We start from the raw sequence: 18,308 nt of genomic DNA on the forward strand, positions 1-18,308 counted from the left end.
ATCCCTGCTCCCTGTTGTTTTTTTCAGACACTGACGGGAGAAGAGCTGAAGCTCCATGTGTCATCCAGCAACATCGTCCTCTTCAGCTTCAACCTCACAACGGGCACCATCATCCCATCCCAGTCAGGATACGACCTCCGTGTATCAGACCTCCCAGCGGGCAACAGCACAGAGCACGCGGTAGGTTTAACCTCAGCAGAGGTCAAAAAAAAACCCCCAAGTTTTCGCCACATCTCTTTTGAGACAGGGAAGAAGGGGGAGGCTTTCTGGTCGTGTGACATCATCTCTGTCCTGCCCTGTAGGATGCCAAGGGGATCAATGACACGATGATCGTGGAGTGGGACATAGTAGCTTTCAACGGCATCATTCATGCGATCGCAGAGCCGCTGAGGATCCCCCCGCCCATCGCTAATCTTGGTCAGGTGCGTGTCCGAGGGGAAGGAAGGGGCTGAAACACCTGGGACCAGGCCTGGGAAAGGGGACAAGGTGACCAAATCGTCCTAAGGACTGGCCACCTCCTCTCTGCCCTCCTGGCACGGCTCCTTTTGGGGGGGCTGCCCACGGCCACGCTGGGGCCTTCCTATTGCTCTGCCAGGGCAGTGGTGTAACCGGGCCCTTCTTCGTGGACGCAGGTGAACGGCGTGGCCCGGGCGCCGGGCTCCGTGGCCACGGGGACGCTGTCAGCGCTGTGCTTTGCGCTGGTGCTGGCAGCCGCTGCCGGCGCCGCCTATTACTGCGTGAAGAGGCGGCGGCGGGAGGAGCAGTTCGGGTATTTTCAGGTGTGTGCAGCCTGCGGGGGCGGCGGCCTCTCCGGGGCGAAGGTTGGGGCGGGGTGTCTGGGGGAGCCCCGGGGGGCACTGGCGGCTGGGGCGGGGGCGGTAGCCACGCGTGGGTGCCGCGGCTCGTCCGGGGGAAGCTCTGGGGGCGGGGGAATGATGGACCCGGGGGAGCCCCGGGGGGAGGCCCCGCCCACCCCGGGAGCCCCGCCAATCCTGCGCCTCCTTTTCCAGGCGGACCTGCGCGAGGAGGAAGAGGAGGAGGAGGCGCCGCAGCAGGAGCGCGGGGCGCCGCGCGCCGCCCGGCTCCGCCCCCAGCGGCCGCTCGTCGCCATCCCCAACCCGCTCTACGGCGGACACGCCCCCGACTACGAGCCGCTGCAGGTGAGACCCGCCCCTCCGCCCCGCCCCTCCCCGCCCTCGCCCCGCCCCGCGCCCGCCCTCACCCCGTCTCTCCCGCAGGACGCGCTGCTGGCGGACGCCGACCACCGCCGCTCGCCGCCGTGAGGAGCCGCTCCCGCCGGCCCGGCCCGGCCCGGCCCGGCCCGGCCCGGCCCGGCCCGGCCCGGCCCGGGGGGCGCAGACAAATAAAGAGCTCAGCGCCACCGGCTCTGCCCGCGCCTGCCCTCCGCCGCCGCCGGGCTGTCAGCGCGGCTCCGTCCCCGTCCTCGCCGACCAGCGCCGGTCCCTGCCGCCGGTCAGCCCCCAGCCCAGCCCCGCTCCCGGCTGGTCCCTCCACACGAGGCCCTGTGCCAGGTGCCGCCCGCCAGAGCCCTGCCTTAGGCCGGCTGAGTGCGCCCCGTGGGCAGCCCCTGGGAACGGCCCTCCCTCACGCTCCCCCCCGTGGTCACGTCCAGGTCACATCAGTTAGTCCCCCGCCCCAAACACCCCTTTTCCTCCATCCTGCTGGCCCCTGCCTGCACTATGGCCACAAGGCGCATACAGTGGGCCGTGCTGGGCTCCTCGGCCCCGACTCTGACATCCACCCCCGAGGCAGGCAAAGAACAGAGCAACACCCCAACACCACCCCACCCCACCCCCCCGCAGTGAGCTGGTGTCATGGTTTCAGCACAGATGGAGTTAACCCAGGGCAGTTGGTTAGTCAGTTAGTGACGCATGCTGCAGAGTTTTATTGAGCCTTCACACTATACACAGCACAAAGACATCAAATGCTGCATGCACATACTACAGCTGGCTGATTAGAGCAGCTATGTTAACAGCATTCGTTCAGGCCACTGAGTTGAGAGCAAGGCGGTTTGAAAGTCTGCGACAGGCTGGCACGTAGCACACGGAGGAGGCAGGAGAAGCAAGTGACAGACTGAGGGGCCAGCCTGGCACAGCGCCAGGTGGGAAGGTGGGGGAGAAGAGACGGGGGGGGGGGGGGGGGGTGTGTGTGGGTGTGTGTGTGTGTCTCACTGAGGGCTGCAGACACACACTGTACTTCACACCTGTCTCTGAGGAGTTTTCTGGCAGAGGATCCTCCACACCTGGTTCCTCACCCTCGGCAGGCCTATTGACACTGCTCAGCCCACACAGCAGTTGCCACAGCCCAGCGTGCACAAGCAGCCCCTGCCTGCCCCCTGCTAATCCCCCAGCGCCTCCCCATAAACCACCCCCTGTACCCTCCCCACAGACACATTGTGCTGCTCAAAAGACCTGGCTCACACACGTGCTGCAGCTGCTCACCCCTTGCCTTGCCTGCTCCCTGCCAGGCCCAGCGCACGAAGTGCACCCGTTCTCTGTTCCCTCTCTCTCCTACCTGTCACCTCAACAGCAGCTGCCCCGACAGGCAAGCTGGTACCGTCACCCTTGGTGCAGCCGTGAGGAGAGGAGGCGGTGGATCAAGGCAACCACCATCTCCAGAGCCTGCACCAAGAGCTCTGCCTTCAAACTGCCTCCGCATGTCCCCCTGTCCAGTGAGAGCAGCCACATTACTCATCTCCTGCGAGTTTTGGGGCCCTCACAGACCACACGCCCCTAGGGACGCACGCCTCTTACACCTTCATCCCACCACCATCAGCCAACCACACAGCCAGCTTTCCTATGACATGGCATTCTGTTTCCCAGGGCCAGCCAGCAGCAGCATCCCCCAAATTCTCAACAACACCTACCCACCTCACTGCCCCATCACCACTCCCCAGTGCCCTGCCTGTCCCTTGGGGCAGTCTGAAGCCTTGCCAAAACCAGCATGGCCCTGAGCTGGGTGAAGAACCTACTTTCTGCACCTCGCATCCTAAAGTAGCTCTGACCTGCTTCAGTCTCCACCCTTGTCCCCTGTCCTCTATGCTCTGGTATCACTAGTACCACCTTTCCTCTTCCTCCTCCTCAGGAGGCACTACAATGCTTTGCATGGCCACACTCCTTTTCACTCCGCTTTCACTCCTCCATGCTCACCAACTGCTCCCCCACCCCAGGACATCCTCACCAGCCCCTCCATCTACCTTAGGCCACATCTCAGCCACCAGCTGAGCACAGGTGGCCACCTCTGCTGACAACCCTGTACCTTCCCTGAAAGGCTGAACATATCCCTCTGCAAGTCACAACTGACCATACTGCATCAATTGCCAAAATACTGATGTCAGGTGGTACCAAACCCCCACAATACTGAGAGTGCACGGCCCTAAACTCACTCAAAAACCAGGCTGGTCACCAAACACTTATTTTTAGACCTTCTGACCTACTCCCACCCAGCTCTCACACAGGACTTGCACATCCTGCACATTTAACTAACAGTCGCCTACCAGAGTCACCAGCTGGACAGACCAGTCTGGCAGGGAGCAGGACTGGGGCTGAGGGCTGCTGGTACCAGTTCTGGGTAGGTACCACTGCTGAGCCTTTGTCATCCGTGATGCATTCACTGCTGTGCTTCACCCATTGCCCCGTTGGCAACCCTGTCCCCTCACTGTCCCCCTGCAGAATCACTCACGCCATAGTTCCCAAGGATCTTGGGGCAGCTACAGACCTGACACACCTTGTCACACCTCACATGGGTTGCGCTCACCAAGCACCAGAGACTCAGGACTCCATTTCTGAGCCACATCTCTGGGCACAGGGAGCAGCAGCTTCTCACCACCAGCCCTGGCTCTCCCTCTCACCTACTCCTACAGAGGAGCTCACATATGACCCAGAACAAGCACCCGTCCTGTGTCCAGCCTGCAAAGCACCTCAGGGAAAGGGATGGAGCCAGTGAAAGGAAAAAAAAAAATAAACACACCATCTACACACATACGTAAGTGTCAAACGCCCTTTAGTGGTAGACAGAGGTGCTGCTGGCCGAGCAGCCTGGCCCTACGTACAGACTGGCACGGTGCTGTTGCCCAGAGTACCTGGCCCTTCACCGGATGTGCACCATCTCCTCCAGGAAGGGGGTTTTCATGCAGCCTGTGCAGAGCTGATCCATCCAGAGCGGAGCCTCATGCTGCAGGGGGGTGCGCCGGGGATAGAAGGTGAAATTCACGTCATAGTTCAGCAGGCAGCTGATGGAAGCCATGTAGATATCAGAGAACCGCACCAGCCGTCGAGAGAAATACGTAGGGTTGTGGAAGGTGCGGAAGATGCTTCCAAACTGGGGGTTGAACAGGTTCTTTGTCAGCGACCTGAGAGGAAAGAGATGGCATTCTAAGTAAGAGGCCAGGGTCCCAGGTTCCTCCTCCAATCCCTTAGCCCTGGGGCAGCCCGTTCCCAAAGGACATTTTGGGATACCCCAAGTACCCTCCCACCCAGGCTGTGATGCAGACCAGCACCCATGCAGTGACACTGTGACGAATATTCACTGCACTCTTACTGGTCCTTGCTACCTGTTATGGGCAAGGACCCACCCGCAGTGGCAGGAGCTGCAGTAGCAAACAGCCCATCAACACCCCCCAGCGCAGGCTGACACCACCTCCCCTTCCCCACCTTGCCTTCAAACCCATCCAACCTCCCAAGCTGCAGGGCTGCACTGCTGCATTGCCCCCAAGACAGGGACACCAGGGAGGACCACAGGCCATCAGCTGCAGTGCCACTGTCCCCAAAGCAGGTTACAAAACAGACCCAGTGCAGGTCTGGGAGCCCCCGAGAGACCTCCTGAGCAAGGGGGACAAAGCGCACCTGATCTCCTGCCGCTCCTTCATCCATTCCAGCAACACTTGCTTTGACTCTGCATCCTGATACATCTGCAAAGACAACAGCAGAAAGCACCATGTTGCATCAGTCCTGCAGACCAGACCTCAGCTCCTCCCAGTTACCACCGTAACTCACAAACCCATGAGTCCACTGCACCAGGAGAGGGAGGAGCTATTTTTGAGAACACAGGCAAGATGGTACATCCCCCCATTCCCATGCTAAGCCCAAAACGCAGGGTCAGAAGGCAGCATACTACCCACCCTGCTCAGAGAGGAGCTGTTTACCTGCATTCTCTCTAAAAGCCCCGTCAGAGCCTGCTGCCAGGTCAGGGAGTGCATGTACTGCTCTGTGTTTATGATCCGAATCTCCGTCTCCAGTTCAGGAACGATGGCTCCAGTCCTCCAGCCGTGACGCAGCATGAGGTCCTAGAGGTCGGGGTGAAAAAACAACCAAGAATTCAACATAAAGAGTGAAAGCCAAACACAACCCTGTTTCCTAGAAGAGCTCTGTTCCCATTATAGATTCTCAGGGGACAGGCGTCCATGGCCCATGCCAGGTCATGCTGGTAACACCCATCTCCTGGCCACCAGCTGCGGAGGAACATTGAATTCACACAAACTGCTCTCAAATTCACAGACCAGCAGATGTTCTTTACCCACACAAAGTACTTCAGGAGCCCTTTCTCCACTGCTTGAGTCTGCATGACAGCCGAGTGGGGATGCTTATGTGTCCTGTGTGTGCCCTGAAAGCCGCAGCCGGCAGAGCCCCCAGCACAGCATACTGGAGACCTGAGCACTCAGAGCAGGGCCCTGCCTTGCACTCCCACACAGCTGCAGCCACACCGCCCATGCAGGCTTGCTCCCACCTCACCGGAGAGCAGAGACCTTTTCACTTACCGCAAGGTCGCTGTACAGATGATCACCAAAGTAGAGCACTTTGGACCCACGCCAGCCCGTCAGCCTCAGAAAATCAAAGAGGTTTCCCTGTAAGTAAAAGGAGCACAGAGAGAATTGTGGTTACAGGCCAGATGTCGCCATCCTCACCCCATGGTACTGGGCAGCCACCTCAGTAGCACCGTCAATGCAACTGGATGTGCCACCTTACCACATACAGATGTGAGCACTCTCATGAGATGTCAACCTGCTTGCTCCCCTGCCATCCAAACCCAGAGGTTTCTGTCCTTCCCTGCCTTGTCTCACTTTCTTCCCGTGTGACAACCCCCTAGACACCCCTCAGCTTTTCTCAGAAAAAGGCAGAAACTCTTCCCAACCCAACAGGCAATTCAGGGGAAATTCTGTGCTCTATGGCACAAGTCAAGAGGACTATATAGACTAAAAAGGCAACAAAAGGTGGTCAAAAGAGAAAGACACCTAAATTAGAAAAGCCTGAGGGATGGACAGAAAGAACCCCAGGTGTTCTGGGTTTAGAAGTTGCTGGGCTCAGGTGATAATGGTTTCATCTCACAGGGTGCCTCAGAGGTAAGGTGAGCGCCATCATGCAAGGCTTTTGGAGTCAGAAGCACTTGAGGCTGTTCTCACATCACTGACCACCAGCCCAACCCAACAGCTTAAGAACACCCACACGTTCACAGGAACTGTCAAACCAAGCCAAAAAGCCAGGCAGCTCGGGCAGATTCACAGCTAAGTAAACCAAACCAAACCCCAAAGCACCAGCTAAAGCACAGCACACAGCAACTTTTAAGGGTTTCCAAACATCCGTCCAAACACAGAGGAGACTTCAGGGACCCCCCCTTCCCTCTCCACACAAGTTTTCCACATGAGTCACAACAGAAACAAAACCCACTAGGAAAGGAAAAGGCCTCATCGATGCCAGGAGACTAGACTGTACTAGCACAAGCCATCAACGCAAACCTGCGAGCCACTCGGCAGCAATCTCTCCAGCCAGTCGCCAGTGCCACGAAGGGAGCTAGCATGCCTGCCCAAGAGCACGTCCCAGGCAGAAAACCCCCAAACACAAGCCAGCTCCCACAAAAGCCTGCAGCCCTGCATGCAGTCACTGGCAAAGTGCTGTACGCACTGCAACGGGTGCCCAGAACCAGAGCCATGGGCCTCCCCTTGCTGCAGCAGCACCAGAGCTGTGCAGACTTCCCTTAATAGCACAGAAACACAGGGCCAGGTAGGCCTCTGCACTTCTGGAACATGACATTGCTGCTGCTGCTGCTGCTGCTGCTTGCTTGAGGGTTGCTCAGGAAGCTACTGGCAGAGCAGGGAAATAGACCCTTGGAAGGAGGACAATTCCTTTGCTGTGTTCTGGCCACCTCAAACAGCAGTGGACCTGACAACCAGTTGCGTTTGGACCCCCACTGAGCCACAGACCTACTACGTGATCTCCAGGAGCTGGCTGTCCTTCTCCCCTCCTGAGATCGCAGACTAGGGCAGGGGTGGGAGAACATACATGCCACAAACAGAAAACACCACATCTATGAGAAAGGAGGGAGTAGAGTGTGATAACTTGAATTTCACAGTCCCTAGTGCAAAACACTGACCCCTGAGGTCCCATTCATATGAGATGATACCCACAGCACAACTGCCGTACAGCCATGTTTCAGGGGACAGGAACAAATCAGCCCAGAGGCCCCTAGCAAAACCACCAGCACAGCAAGGTCCATGGCCACTCACACTTGACAGAAAGAAGCACATTGTGGGCACTTCAAGAAACCAAAAATGCTGGGGACAGGGTGGCCTAAAACCAGGATACGCGCTGTCCCATCCCAAGAAACATAGTTAGGCAACAACCTTGATGTGGTTGGATGAACATCCTGGTGGGGAAGAACTGGAGAGGACCCAAAAATCCCACCCTTCCCTCCTTCCTCCTTCCTCTTTTCCCTTCCCCAATGCACCATTCATTTGGGTGAGCAACCTGCATCTACAGGATGTGGGTGGTCAAGAGCAGGATTTAATTCAGCAACAAACCCCAGGGCTGAGGTGCACCTTTCCATCTGAGGGAGCTGCTAACCTACTGGGAGAGAGACTTTGTATGAGCTCTACTTGCATGTTCCCAGCTCCTAGCTCTTGGCAGAGGACACGACGCTAGCAGAGTGCTTTGACAGACCCACCGGACAGGCCAGAGGCTTCCCAACAGCATTACTCAAGGACATGACCTACTTTTCTACCGCAGGTCAGGTCCCAGCTACTTCACCATGCCGTCACTAACGGTTTCTTCCCGTGGGATTGGACAGCTCACATAACCAAGAACAAACCGTCCTAAAGCCACTTTAAAGGCTATTTGTTCTCAGGGGACAGACCAGCTGCAAGGAGAACACCCCAAGGCAGCAAGTTCACCAGAGTAACAGCCCATCCTTCAGACACACTCATCCTTCAGGAAAGGGAGAGAGACGGGAGCCAGGCTTTGTACCCTATTTGATCATCCTCATTTCTCTGCTCCCTCCTCCACAAGTACACCTTTTCCAACCTTATGGAGGACGATTTGGAGTGAGGTGTGGAAGATCTTTGCATGCATATCAGATTGCAGAGAGCTCTGCCTTCTTACCCTGAAGGAGCAGGCTTTTGGGAGACGCTCCAGGACAAGAATTTCAGGAGCCAAGGGACAATGTCAGAAGGGAGCTCCTAGGCTCAAGGCTTCACTGTATGCTGGGGCAGGGGGCATTCACTGACCCCTGCTACACATGCAGAGGATGTTTCCCTATTACCCCTTCTCAACAAACAGGGCAACCACACGGAAAAACTCAGCCTGGAAGAGAGAACTCAGCACAGGTCCTCCGGGGCAGAAAGGCAAGCACTCAACACCCTAAGTTAACTGATCCTTCTCTGCCTTTTCCCTCCTTGTTCCCTGTCCCTCCATCTCTAATGACAAGGCCAGTTGAGCTTGGTGGGATACATCACTCCTGTTGCACACCTTTCTGCAGCATGACCCACACACGGAGCTGGGTAGGAAACTTTCAGAGCTGCAGGCAAAAAGTTTTCCTGCCAGGCAGCTCTGGTATACTTTATTTCAGCTCTGCCTCCTGCAACTGTAAAAAACTGTGTTGGGAACGCAGCCTTTTCCACACCTGGCATGAAGCATCTCTCACCATTCTCAGAGGTCAATTTATCGCATGCTGACAGGCAACACAGCCCTTGGCAGGGTTTTCCGATATACAAAAAGGCCCTTTATTCTAATGCTTACATCCCAGCAGAAGCTGAAAGACTTTTCAGAGGCATGCAAATTGCAAGGCTATTGCTCTACAGCATGCCAAGAGACATGCTGAAAGCATTCAGGGGGACAGTGTCCTACCGGGCCAGCAAGAGCTCTCTGCATGTGGACAGAAGGCATGTCTCGCTGCCACCAGCCAGCACAGCACACAGATCCTAGAGCGTGTCTTCTTACAAGTGCCCTCTAACGCTACCATAGGCGCTTTTTTCAAGGATTTCCATTTTTCACTTTTCGAACACTGGTGTCAAACATCCACAAGTGACCTATAGAAGAACCTATCATTTTCCCCCACTCTGACTAAGCAGATTTTCGTTTACCAGTGACTTCCAGGTTTTTCCAGGGATTTCCAAAACTGGGGACTTATCAGTCCCCACCACTTCAGACTCTTGCTTCATATGCCTTATGCATCCACTTTACCTCTTTGTAGATCTTTCCTTTCTCCAGCTGGTTTATTTTGTCCCACTGCAGTGAGCCTTTATCATCCAGTTTTCTGAAAGGTCTGGAAAAAAAGCGGGAAGACGTCAACTTCTTTTGATTTTTGGTGATTGTTACCCAGCAACCACAGCATTTGAATCAGAAAACTTGTTTACCTATGTAACAACTCATAATAAAACCTCTACATGAGAGGTGACCTTCTGGGCCTTCTGCACTATTTTCTCAGGGGAAGAGAAAGTGCAAGAGGGAAATATCTTTTCAAAATGCTTCCATTGATTGTAACCATTTCATGCTAGTATCCCTAACAACTCTTCTTGCTTTTCAGATACAGAAAGAGGAAGATAATAATAATAATAAAGACTACCTCTGAAATGCTAAGGCCAAGAGGCTTTGCCATGAAACATTTTTTGTCCCGTTCTACTGTGGCTATACGCCAGCCCAACAGAGACTGTGGAATGTCTTAATAGCATAAGGCAGTCTCTGTGCTGATCTCAGCAGCTAACCCCAGCTGTCTCTTGCTGTTCCTGAGGGCTTGCCTGGTTACCTTCCACTTGGACAGAAGCAGCAAAACAAGGCTTAAGTTACTTGAACCCCCACGAACATTCGTATTCAATGGGAACATTGCTCCGTCCTGGGATATGAGTTCCAAACTGTGAGCTCTGGGATCAAAAGCCTTGGTATGAAGCTGCTCCTGCTGCAAGCAGAGCACAATCTCATCCAGAAGTACTGTATGATCCTGAGCTGCCACAGGGCAGAAGGAATCCAGCCTTCCACCATGAACTCTACAGCCTACCTGGGTAAGGGGCTCCTCAACCATGAGTGGTCTCCAGCGCACACCTGCATTTTCCCTCAGAGAAAACACTCCACAGTTCACTACAGCTCACCATCAGGAGGTTCCCCTAACCTTGCATGTATGTGCCGTGTCATTCCACTGGCTCACTACCTGAGTGGACCTTAGGCACCACATAGCTGTAAGGTTTCATCTCCTAGAGGGCCAGATCATCATAGCTCCAGGCTACATTTGTAAGACACTTCACCTACATCCCACGAAGAAAGCCTTTACCAAGTCAGCACAGCTTATAAAGCCATTTTGTAGGTTTATTCCTATTTATGCTAATGGCCTGGGAAATAGGGGAAGAAAATACATAAAGAGGAAAGAATAGACCTCTCCCTCAAGGGCAGTAATTCCTGGTCAGTCATAAGTTGAGGCAACAAAGCAGACACAAGTTCCCAAAGCAAATAATCCAAAGAGCAAAGCAAGGACAGCAGCTTGTCTATCAGTTAGTCCCTTGGCAGCTCCTACATGACCACAAAACCCAGCTGCCACGTACAACGGCTTACAGAGCTGCCAATTACCAAACAGCATGTATCCAGTAACTGAAAAAACCCAAAACAAACAAACCGAAAAAAACCAAAACACACAGATATTGCTGTGGGGAACAGGAAAAGGAAAGATTTTGGCAAGCACTCAAGACCTAGAGCCAAGAAATGGCCATCTCTCACCCACACTATTCCAGAGGTCTTTTCTTTCTAAAGATTTAAGTACATTATTACCCCTAAAAATCTAAGTTAAGCCCAGACCATGACGAAACAGATGAGGCTTAGAAGACAGCCAATTTAAGAAACATGCTTTCTGCTTGGCACTACCCGTTCTATACTCTTATTCCCAGAGTGGTCAGTTTGCATCTTCTCAGAGAGCATCCGAGAGGGCAGCAGCAGACTGCTGCCTACTAGACCTAGATTACGCTTAGAAAACCACTACTCTTTTGGAAGGTAAAAGGAGCCGTTTACTCCCAGGAAGGGGGCCCAAAACCTCAGGCCCACATACAGCAGTGCAGTATTGCCCCAGGACACGTACTTCCGCCGATCAGTGAAGAAGTTGGGCTTGTCAGCTTGCACAATGACCATGTCGAATAAGTCCCGCCAGTTCTTGCCAACCATGTGTTTCATTCCTTTGTCCCTAAGGGCAAAGAAACAGAGAAGTTAACAGATCCAGTACTCTTTTTCACCCAACAATGCATCTTTACAACAGTCTGTCCTAAATTTACTCTCATTTCAGTAACAGAGAAGAAAACATAGAGATTTATGAATCCCCCAAGGCTGTCTCATTGCATTGAGGATTGCTGTAGCGCTTTGACCGTTTCAAGCTGTCCCACCCTTTCTCCTGTCCAGAAAAGTCTGTGATGCAGCAAAAGCTGCTAGAGGTAATCTAAGGTGACAGAGCTCTGTAACATTGTGGCCAGCCACAGCCTCGTGTCTTCTTCTAAAAGTGAGCGTCAACAGTGTAGAGAGAACCATGGGGTGCAACGTTCACCACAAACGGTTCCCAGAGAGCACTCTCATCGCTATTGCCACAAAAACCTCTAGCATACGACTTTCAAATGCTCACAGGAGAGACCGCACTGTGCAGCTCTTGCTGTGGTGACCCATCGATGTGCAATAACAGTACTCACACAAAGCTAAAGGGACTGTTTGTAATGAGGAAGAGTTTCTTCTTGTGGTTCACCAGGCGGTTTAGCACAGCATAGATTTCATCCCCATGCAGAATATACTGTTCTGTATTGGAATAAAGCAGACATTATCAATCAAAAACTTCTGGTGTAAGTCATGACCACATTTATTTAAAAACAAAAACAAACCTAGCCCCTATACCAATAGTAATGCAAAAGGCCTGAGTTAGATCCACCTCAGGCAGGCAGGTAGTAAACCAACATGGTGACAAAATGGCCTTCCTTGTCCTCATCAATCCCATCTAGAGGGAAGAGAAAGACTGAGGAACTGAAAAGGCTGGCAAAAAAAGGAGGGTTGATACCAAACCGTCACAAGGGACAGGCACAGCCATTCCAGGCCATGTAGCTACCTGGAGCTTGAAGTCTCCCCAGATGATGCTTTTGCATGTTCCCATCATGCCAAGGACCATAACCCCTTGCTTACAGGCTGAAGGAAAACAGAAACACAAGCAATGAGGTAGTTGTTTCCTCCATTAAAATAGATCCTCCACCTGATCCTAAATACCACTTGGTTCTTAATGCCACTCTTAATGGCACCCATCAGCCTTTAGGCATGCCACAAACAAGTATTTAATTAAGTTCTATGTCCCCCTGACTTCTGTGACTGCATGTGGGACCTACACAGTCATCTTACACAGAATGCCACATAGTATGACATATCAAAATGGATTTGGCACCAGAGCTCTATTAAACTCACCCAGATCTTTTTCAATCCATTTGTACATCACTCCTTTCACATGCACATCTCTAATAGCATCCTATAGAAAAGGGCAGGGAAAAAAGTTTCAGTTTTATATATGGCATTCCTGTTTCTCAGCACACAAACCTATTGCCACCAATGAGGACCAATACAGTAATGACACATCCCCTCTTCTTGCTGAATGAACAAAAGCTACGTTAATGCTAAGCAGAGAACCTTGCACAGCAAGGCTCGCCAACATGCCAAAAAGTGGCTAGCTGAGTCAATGCAGTAGAGGGGAAAAAACCTCAAAATCTACCAATGAAAGCACAGCTTCCTTCCTGCTCCTGGAAACCAGCACGTGTTAACCCACTGTTACCAAGGCAATCAAGACTGTGCAACTCCAAAACGATTTACTGCCCCAAAATTGTACTGGCCCAGACACTAGGTGGCTTTTCTTCCTCTCTATGCCTGTGGAAGCTCTGCCAAATGTGACCCAAAGGATGGGAGCATGGCCAAGGCGAACAGCAGCAGAGGTGAGCATCTGTAATTCCAAAACATTCCCCATAGGCCAAGGAGGGCTACATCTCCTGGCCCCGGATGGCCAGTGGGCACAGCAGAAGCTTCTACTAGGAGAGTGAGGGTTTTTTGGCAAAACAGAGCTGCCCACTTTTCAGGAGGGAGGAAAGTTAAAACAGATATTGTCAAGGGCATCCAAATATCCTCCGTTTTCCAGGACAGAGGCTTTGGACACACCCAAGTGAGATTCTTCCCAAGTCTATCCCATGAGATTTGCCAGATACACGAAATCATTTCCAGAGCAGCAACACATTTTGCAGTGTTTGCACATGCAAACACTTGTTTTAACAGTTTCGTTTTCATCCCTGACAATATTAGACAGGTAAACAAATGCTGCCTTTCCCCAGGGCCCTTAAATCCCTGTAACTCCATGTGCTCCTTCAGGAGTTGCCCTTTCAGACTGTATTCCCACACTTGCCACTGATATTGCTACAGTGATACTTGCACACAACACCTGCTCTCACTGCAGTGCTGGTGAAACCTGCTCATCACCCCAAAAATAATTTCCTTCAAAGCTGGGAGAGAACCAGAATTTACAACTTAGATGGGGGACGACAAAGGAGGAGGAGTTAACTCTTCAAAAAAGAGTTTTAGGAGTCTCTTTCCATTCAAATTGTGTATTTGAATGGTAAAAAGGCAGTCACATCACACCAAGAGTCTGCCTTATTGGAAAGAAATTGAACAAAAAGCAAGCAGAAAGAGATTCCATTGTGCCCCTTCCCTAAACCCCTGCCCCCCAAAACGCAAAAGAGAAAAAAAAGAAAGTGGAAGAACTATAAGGTTCCTGCATGTAAAATCTTGGTAGCCTGAGGAGGTGTCAAACAGGGCTCAAAAACTCTTCCAAAGGGTATCAGGGTAAATTGTATGTTCTTACTCTCAAATAGAAAGTGAGCAAACTGGTGTGACGGGACTACTAGGTTTACATGTCAGCTTCAACCTTTACCACTGCCTCCGGGTCTGCCATTTTGACTCAGTGCAGTGTCTCTCGCACTCAACCTGCTCCCAAACGCTCTGCACTGCAATCAGGGTTACCACCGAGAATTACAGAGGAGTGTCAGGTTTACACATGTCTTAACCCACTGTGATCCTGCATTGTAATAACAGTTGGGGCTAGGCAAGTCCTCTCAGACACCTGTCTGTGTAGGCACCAAAGGATCTCTGTGCTCATGTCCGCAAGCCATTTCTTTGCACTTGCACTCAGGTACTGCAAAGGGACAAGTTTTGCAAAAATGTTTATCCTCATCATACAGAGCAAAATCAAGAACTCTGCTGGTGAGAGCACAGGACAGTCCCCAACTTTTCAGTGTAGATTTCAGGCATTGGCACAAATTTTTCTGTTGGAGCTCTCTTCTCTGTCTATCTCAGGCACTCCTCAGAAATGACTACATCCCTCAGCAAAAGGATGTGAAGACAAATGCCAGGATTAGCACTCAGGAGTTTTGGGTTTTAAGCACACCATTTGCCCTCCATTGAGTATGTCTTAGGCTGTGGCAACCATCCACCTGCTCTCAAGATTTCTATTAGGAACACATCCATTTTGACCTCAAAAGAAGGTTCAGAAGACACTCTTGACAAAAGGCCTCAGGAGTCAGCTGTATCTCCTTCTTCCCATTTTCCCCACCCCAAGAGTGAAAACAACTACAACAACAAACACCCTAGAAACATATTAAGGTCTTGTGGGAAACTGGCTAACATGCTCTTATCAAGCACTGACAGAAGGTCAGAATGTAAGCTGTAATCCTTGGCTGTAGCAAAGCTGTCAGGGTGGATCCTTATCACAGCAGCACAGATGTGGAGCTCCATTTCCCTCACTAGAAGCCTGAACAGTGTATGTATGGGCTGCTACCGGTGGATGAGCATGAGATTGCAACAAGGTACAAATCAAAAACCCCTCTCCATGGAAAAAGCATTCAATACGACTTGCCTATCAAGGAATGTGCATTGTCTGTCAACAGAAGACAATCTCAATCACTTACATCTTGCCTACGACATTAACTAAGAAGTCAAACAGTACCCTCGAACAATGCCGATAATCCCACACAGCCCTTTCAAATACCAGGAGTGAAGCTGGAGAGCACACTTAGCACCTTAGAGTAACTAGCTCTTAAAAGCGACTGTCACTCACTGGAAAACACCCCAAAAGGATCAGACTATTCTGCAGCTGCAAAGGGACGGGGTAGATTCTCAGAGCAGGCAAGGGCAAGTGTTTCACAACAATTGCTGTATAAAGCAAACCGGTATACGGTCAAATGCCTCTTTGAAAAATGAGATATTAACAGGAAAAGATAGAGCTTAAAAGTGTTTACACAAGCTGTGTGACATATTTCCCAGAGAAGGACCTTCAACCTGACTAGCCTAGGCACTCCTGCAAGAGAGAATGTACAGCAACACCAACTCTGTGGTACAGACAGAAACCTAACGTGTTCTGAAAACACAGCTTTGAATATTCCCTGGTAACACTTTAATCTAAAGGGGCAACAGTGTTGTCATATTAGGCTACTCACTAACACCCCTTAGGTTTCGGTACTGCAGAGCTCACCAGTGCTAACAAGCCAAGCAGTTCACAATTCTGACGTGGTATGAGCTATGGGACAGTAGACATTTTACTTACAGATATATCCTTGTAAAGATGCACCTGGTCAAACTCAATGCCATGAGTTATGAAGTAATCAATGACTGAAGAGAGCAGCGTCATTTCAGGGAGAGAAAAAATATCCATAAACTGCTTAAGTGATGGACCCTGGAAAGTAAAAAATTAAGGAGATACATTAAACAAAAAAAAATACTTCTTTAAAAAAAAAAAAAGTAAAGGCAACAAATAAACTCTTATCACCCAGTACCATCTGGAAGACATTTCAGGCTAACAAAAAGCAAAACACTAATGTGGAAAGTCCTAGCCACTCAGAAAATAGCCCTCTCCTCAACCAAAACACTAACCTAATGCATTAACACTTGACAAGAGAGAGGCTTCTCCTTCGCAGAAATCATTAAACAAACCCAGCATCGTTAACACCATGGGGTGAAGGTGGAGGAAAGCGGGAAGTCAGTCCCGGACACTAACTTTTATTTCAATCCTATGCCCTCTGCTTCCCACCTGGCCTCTTGGCATTACCACAGGTGCCAATAGACAATGCTCTACTAGAGAAGCAGCTCTGGCCCTTGCTGGAGGTGCCCCATTGCTCGTCTAAACCAGGCTGTGACACTGGACACATGAGCACCAAAGCTGCTCTAACAACATTCCAGTGAGGTTTCACACAGCAATGCAAAAATTACTCCAACAAGCACTTTGCCAACGCCTGTCTACCCTTAGGTCACTACGGCAAACCCAGCGTGGGCACAAAGAAGAAGAACTTCAGCCCACCCAGCAGTCAACCAGAAATGGACAATTAAATCCCAACCTTGCATTAGTCAAGGTTGCAGTTCTCCCATATATTTGCTATTTTTTTGCCTATCAATCACAAACCTATCAGCAGGTCAACAGCCTACTTTGGCTCCAGGCAGGCCTTCCAGTAAAATAAATCTTGTTTGTTCAGTATGTACCACCTGTGCAGAGGACTATGGTGAGTCTCACTGGTAAGCTGAAGCTGGAATAAATTTTTTCATCTTTCATCGCTGAAGGGCCAGATCAGCCAAGGGGACAGTTACTAAAGTCTTGTATGTGGAAAGCAATTTGGGAAGTGCATAGACCTCTCAGTGAACCCAGTCACCAGAGGTACCCTAGCAATTCAGTCACATCATGCCTGTGCATGTGAGCTTTGAGCAATCCGTGACTGACAGCTGCAAAGTTGCAGCTCTCTAGGGTAATACTAGTCCACATCAGAAGGCATTTTTTATAGCTATGTGAAAGACAGACATGAAAGCAGCGTCCAAAAGATCACAGAAGATACACATGGTGGACGCTGACAGAGGGCACATGCTGCCTAATGACAAACATGTGCTCCTGTCGTGTCAGGATGTAACAACAGTAACATCTCCCGTTTAGTCTGGTCTAGTAAGGGTAGAACAAGAGACTAGCACTCTTTGCAGCACTATCTATAGGCAATATTGGGGCAACACAAATTGAGGTCAAGAAAGATGATACAAAAAGGGCAAAGGAATAACAAACAGCATCTTGTCTGAGGTCTATTACCAAAAAGTGCTGCAATTGAAAGCTAGGTGACTGTGCTGAGAGTTATACAATTTCCCCCCATCATCCAGCATAGGACGACTTGATCTACAGCAGAAGAGAACACATAGGACACCCTCTGGTTTGGGACACATACCACACACGGTGGTGCTGCTTAGTGATACTCACTGAATACTTTCAACAGACTTGTCCATTTTGATGTGTGGTTGCTAAGGGAACATTTCTCCCACTAGCAAACCCAAAATTTCCTTTTTTTTCCTGTTCAGGGATTCTGGGAAAAAAGCAAGAGGGACACAGACAGGCAGTTCCTACTGAAATCACTACGTATGGGATTTAGCAGAGCACAGCAGAGCAATGACCTGTCCCACCTTTCAAGACCTTAAGTATAGAGAAGACAGTTAAATGTTCAATGTTAACAGCAAAGATTTACCTTGTCAACTCTGATTTCATTTTTGTGCCTTGCATTATTATCCTACAAGGCAAGTACAGCCTCCCCAAGTTCCTTTTAGTGAATGGCCTTGGCTTCCTTAGAGCAGACATAGTGACACAAGTCAGGATGAAAACCAGACCATCGTTTTAGAATGCTACGTATTTTTTCTCCCCAACACCCACGAGTTCTCCACCTTCACTACAGGCCATCGCTAGTTCTGCCAGTGAAAGCCACACTGGCTGCATTATCTAACCCAGGGCAAGATCTGTGCCTACCTACTGCAGGTGCTGGGATGCCCGTAGCTGTCTGCACTTTGCTGCCAACAGAGGATCAAGAAAACCCTTAAGGGAAAATATTTACACACTTCACCTATATCAGTCCCACTTGTCTTACACCTTGTCGCCTGGAATCACTGACCTGGCAGACGTTCCTGTTACCCATACGGATAGCAACATCAGCACGGCAGATTAAGGCAGACAAGATCTAAGATCCCTGC

The 18,308-nt window shown here is 50.9% G+C and overlaps 2 protein-coding genes across 4 annotated transcripts in view; one reads left to right on the forward strand and one right to left on the reverse strand.

The window, feature by feature from the left end:
* Positions 1–1,412, forward strand: part of STAB1 (stabilin 1) — a 61,258-nt gene extending 59,846 nt beyond the window's left edge. For 2 of the 3 annotated variants that reach the window (XM_074602761.1, XM_074602762.1), the window contains exons 66-70: positions 28–180; positions 303–422; positions 633–779; positions 1,011–1,160; positions 1,239–1,412. In XM_074602761.1, the coding sequence (XP_074458862.1) occupies positions 28–180; positions 303–422; positions 633–779; positions 1,011–1,160; positions 1,239–1,283 (615 nt within the window). In that variant the 3' untranslated portion in view covers positions 1,284–1,412. The remainder of the gene's footprint in view (positions 1–27; positions 181–302; positions 423–632; positions 780–1,010; positions 1,161–1,238) is intronic. The other variant, XM_074602763.1, reaches the window with a different exon arrangement.
* Positions 1,413–2,161: 749 nt separating this feature from the next.
* Positions 2,162–18,308, reverse strand: part of NT5DC2 (5'-nucleotidase domain containing 2) — a 30,634-nt gene continuing 14,487 nt past the window's right edge. Inside the window, exons 6-14 of the mRNA XM_074602764.1 lie at positions 15,868–15,996; positions 12,696–12,756; positions 11,942–12,044; positions 11,347–11,448; positions 9,471–9,552; positions 5,777–5,863; positions 5,165–5,305; positions 4,866–4,930; positions 2,162–4,372 (exon numbers count right to left, since the gene is read on the reverse strand). Coding sequence (XP_074458865.1) covers positions 4,111–4,372; positions 4,866–4,930; positions 5,165–5,305; positions 5,777–5,863; positions 9,471–9,552; positions 11,347–11,448; positions 11,942–12,044; positions 12,696–12,756; positions 15,868–15,996 — 1,032 coding nt within the window. The 3' untranslated portion in view covers positions 2,162–4,110. The remainder of the gene's footprint in view (positions 4,373–4,865; positions 4,931–5,164; positions 5,306–5,776; positions 5,864–9,470; positions 9,553–11,346; positions 11,449–11,941; positions 12,045–12,695; positions 12,757–15,867; positions 15,997–18,308) is intronic.

Source organism: Larus michahellis, chromosome 10 (genome assembly GCF_964199755.1).
Source record: "Larus michahellis chromosome 10, bLarMic1.1, whole genome shotgun sequence".
NCBI lineage: Eukaryota > Metazoa > Chordata > Aves > Charadriiformes > Laridae > Larus > Larus michahellis.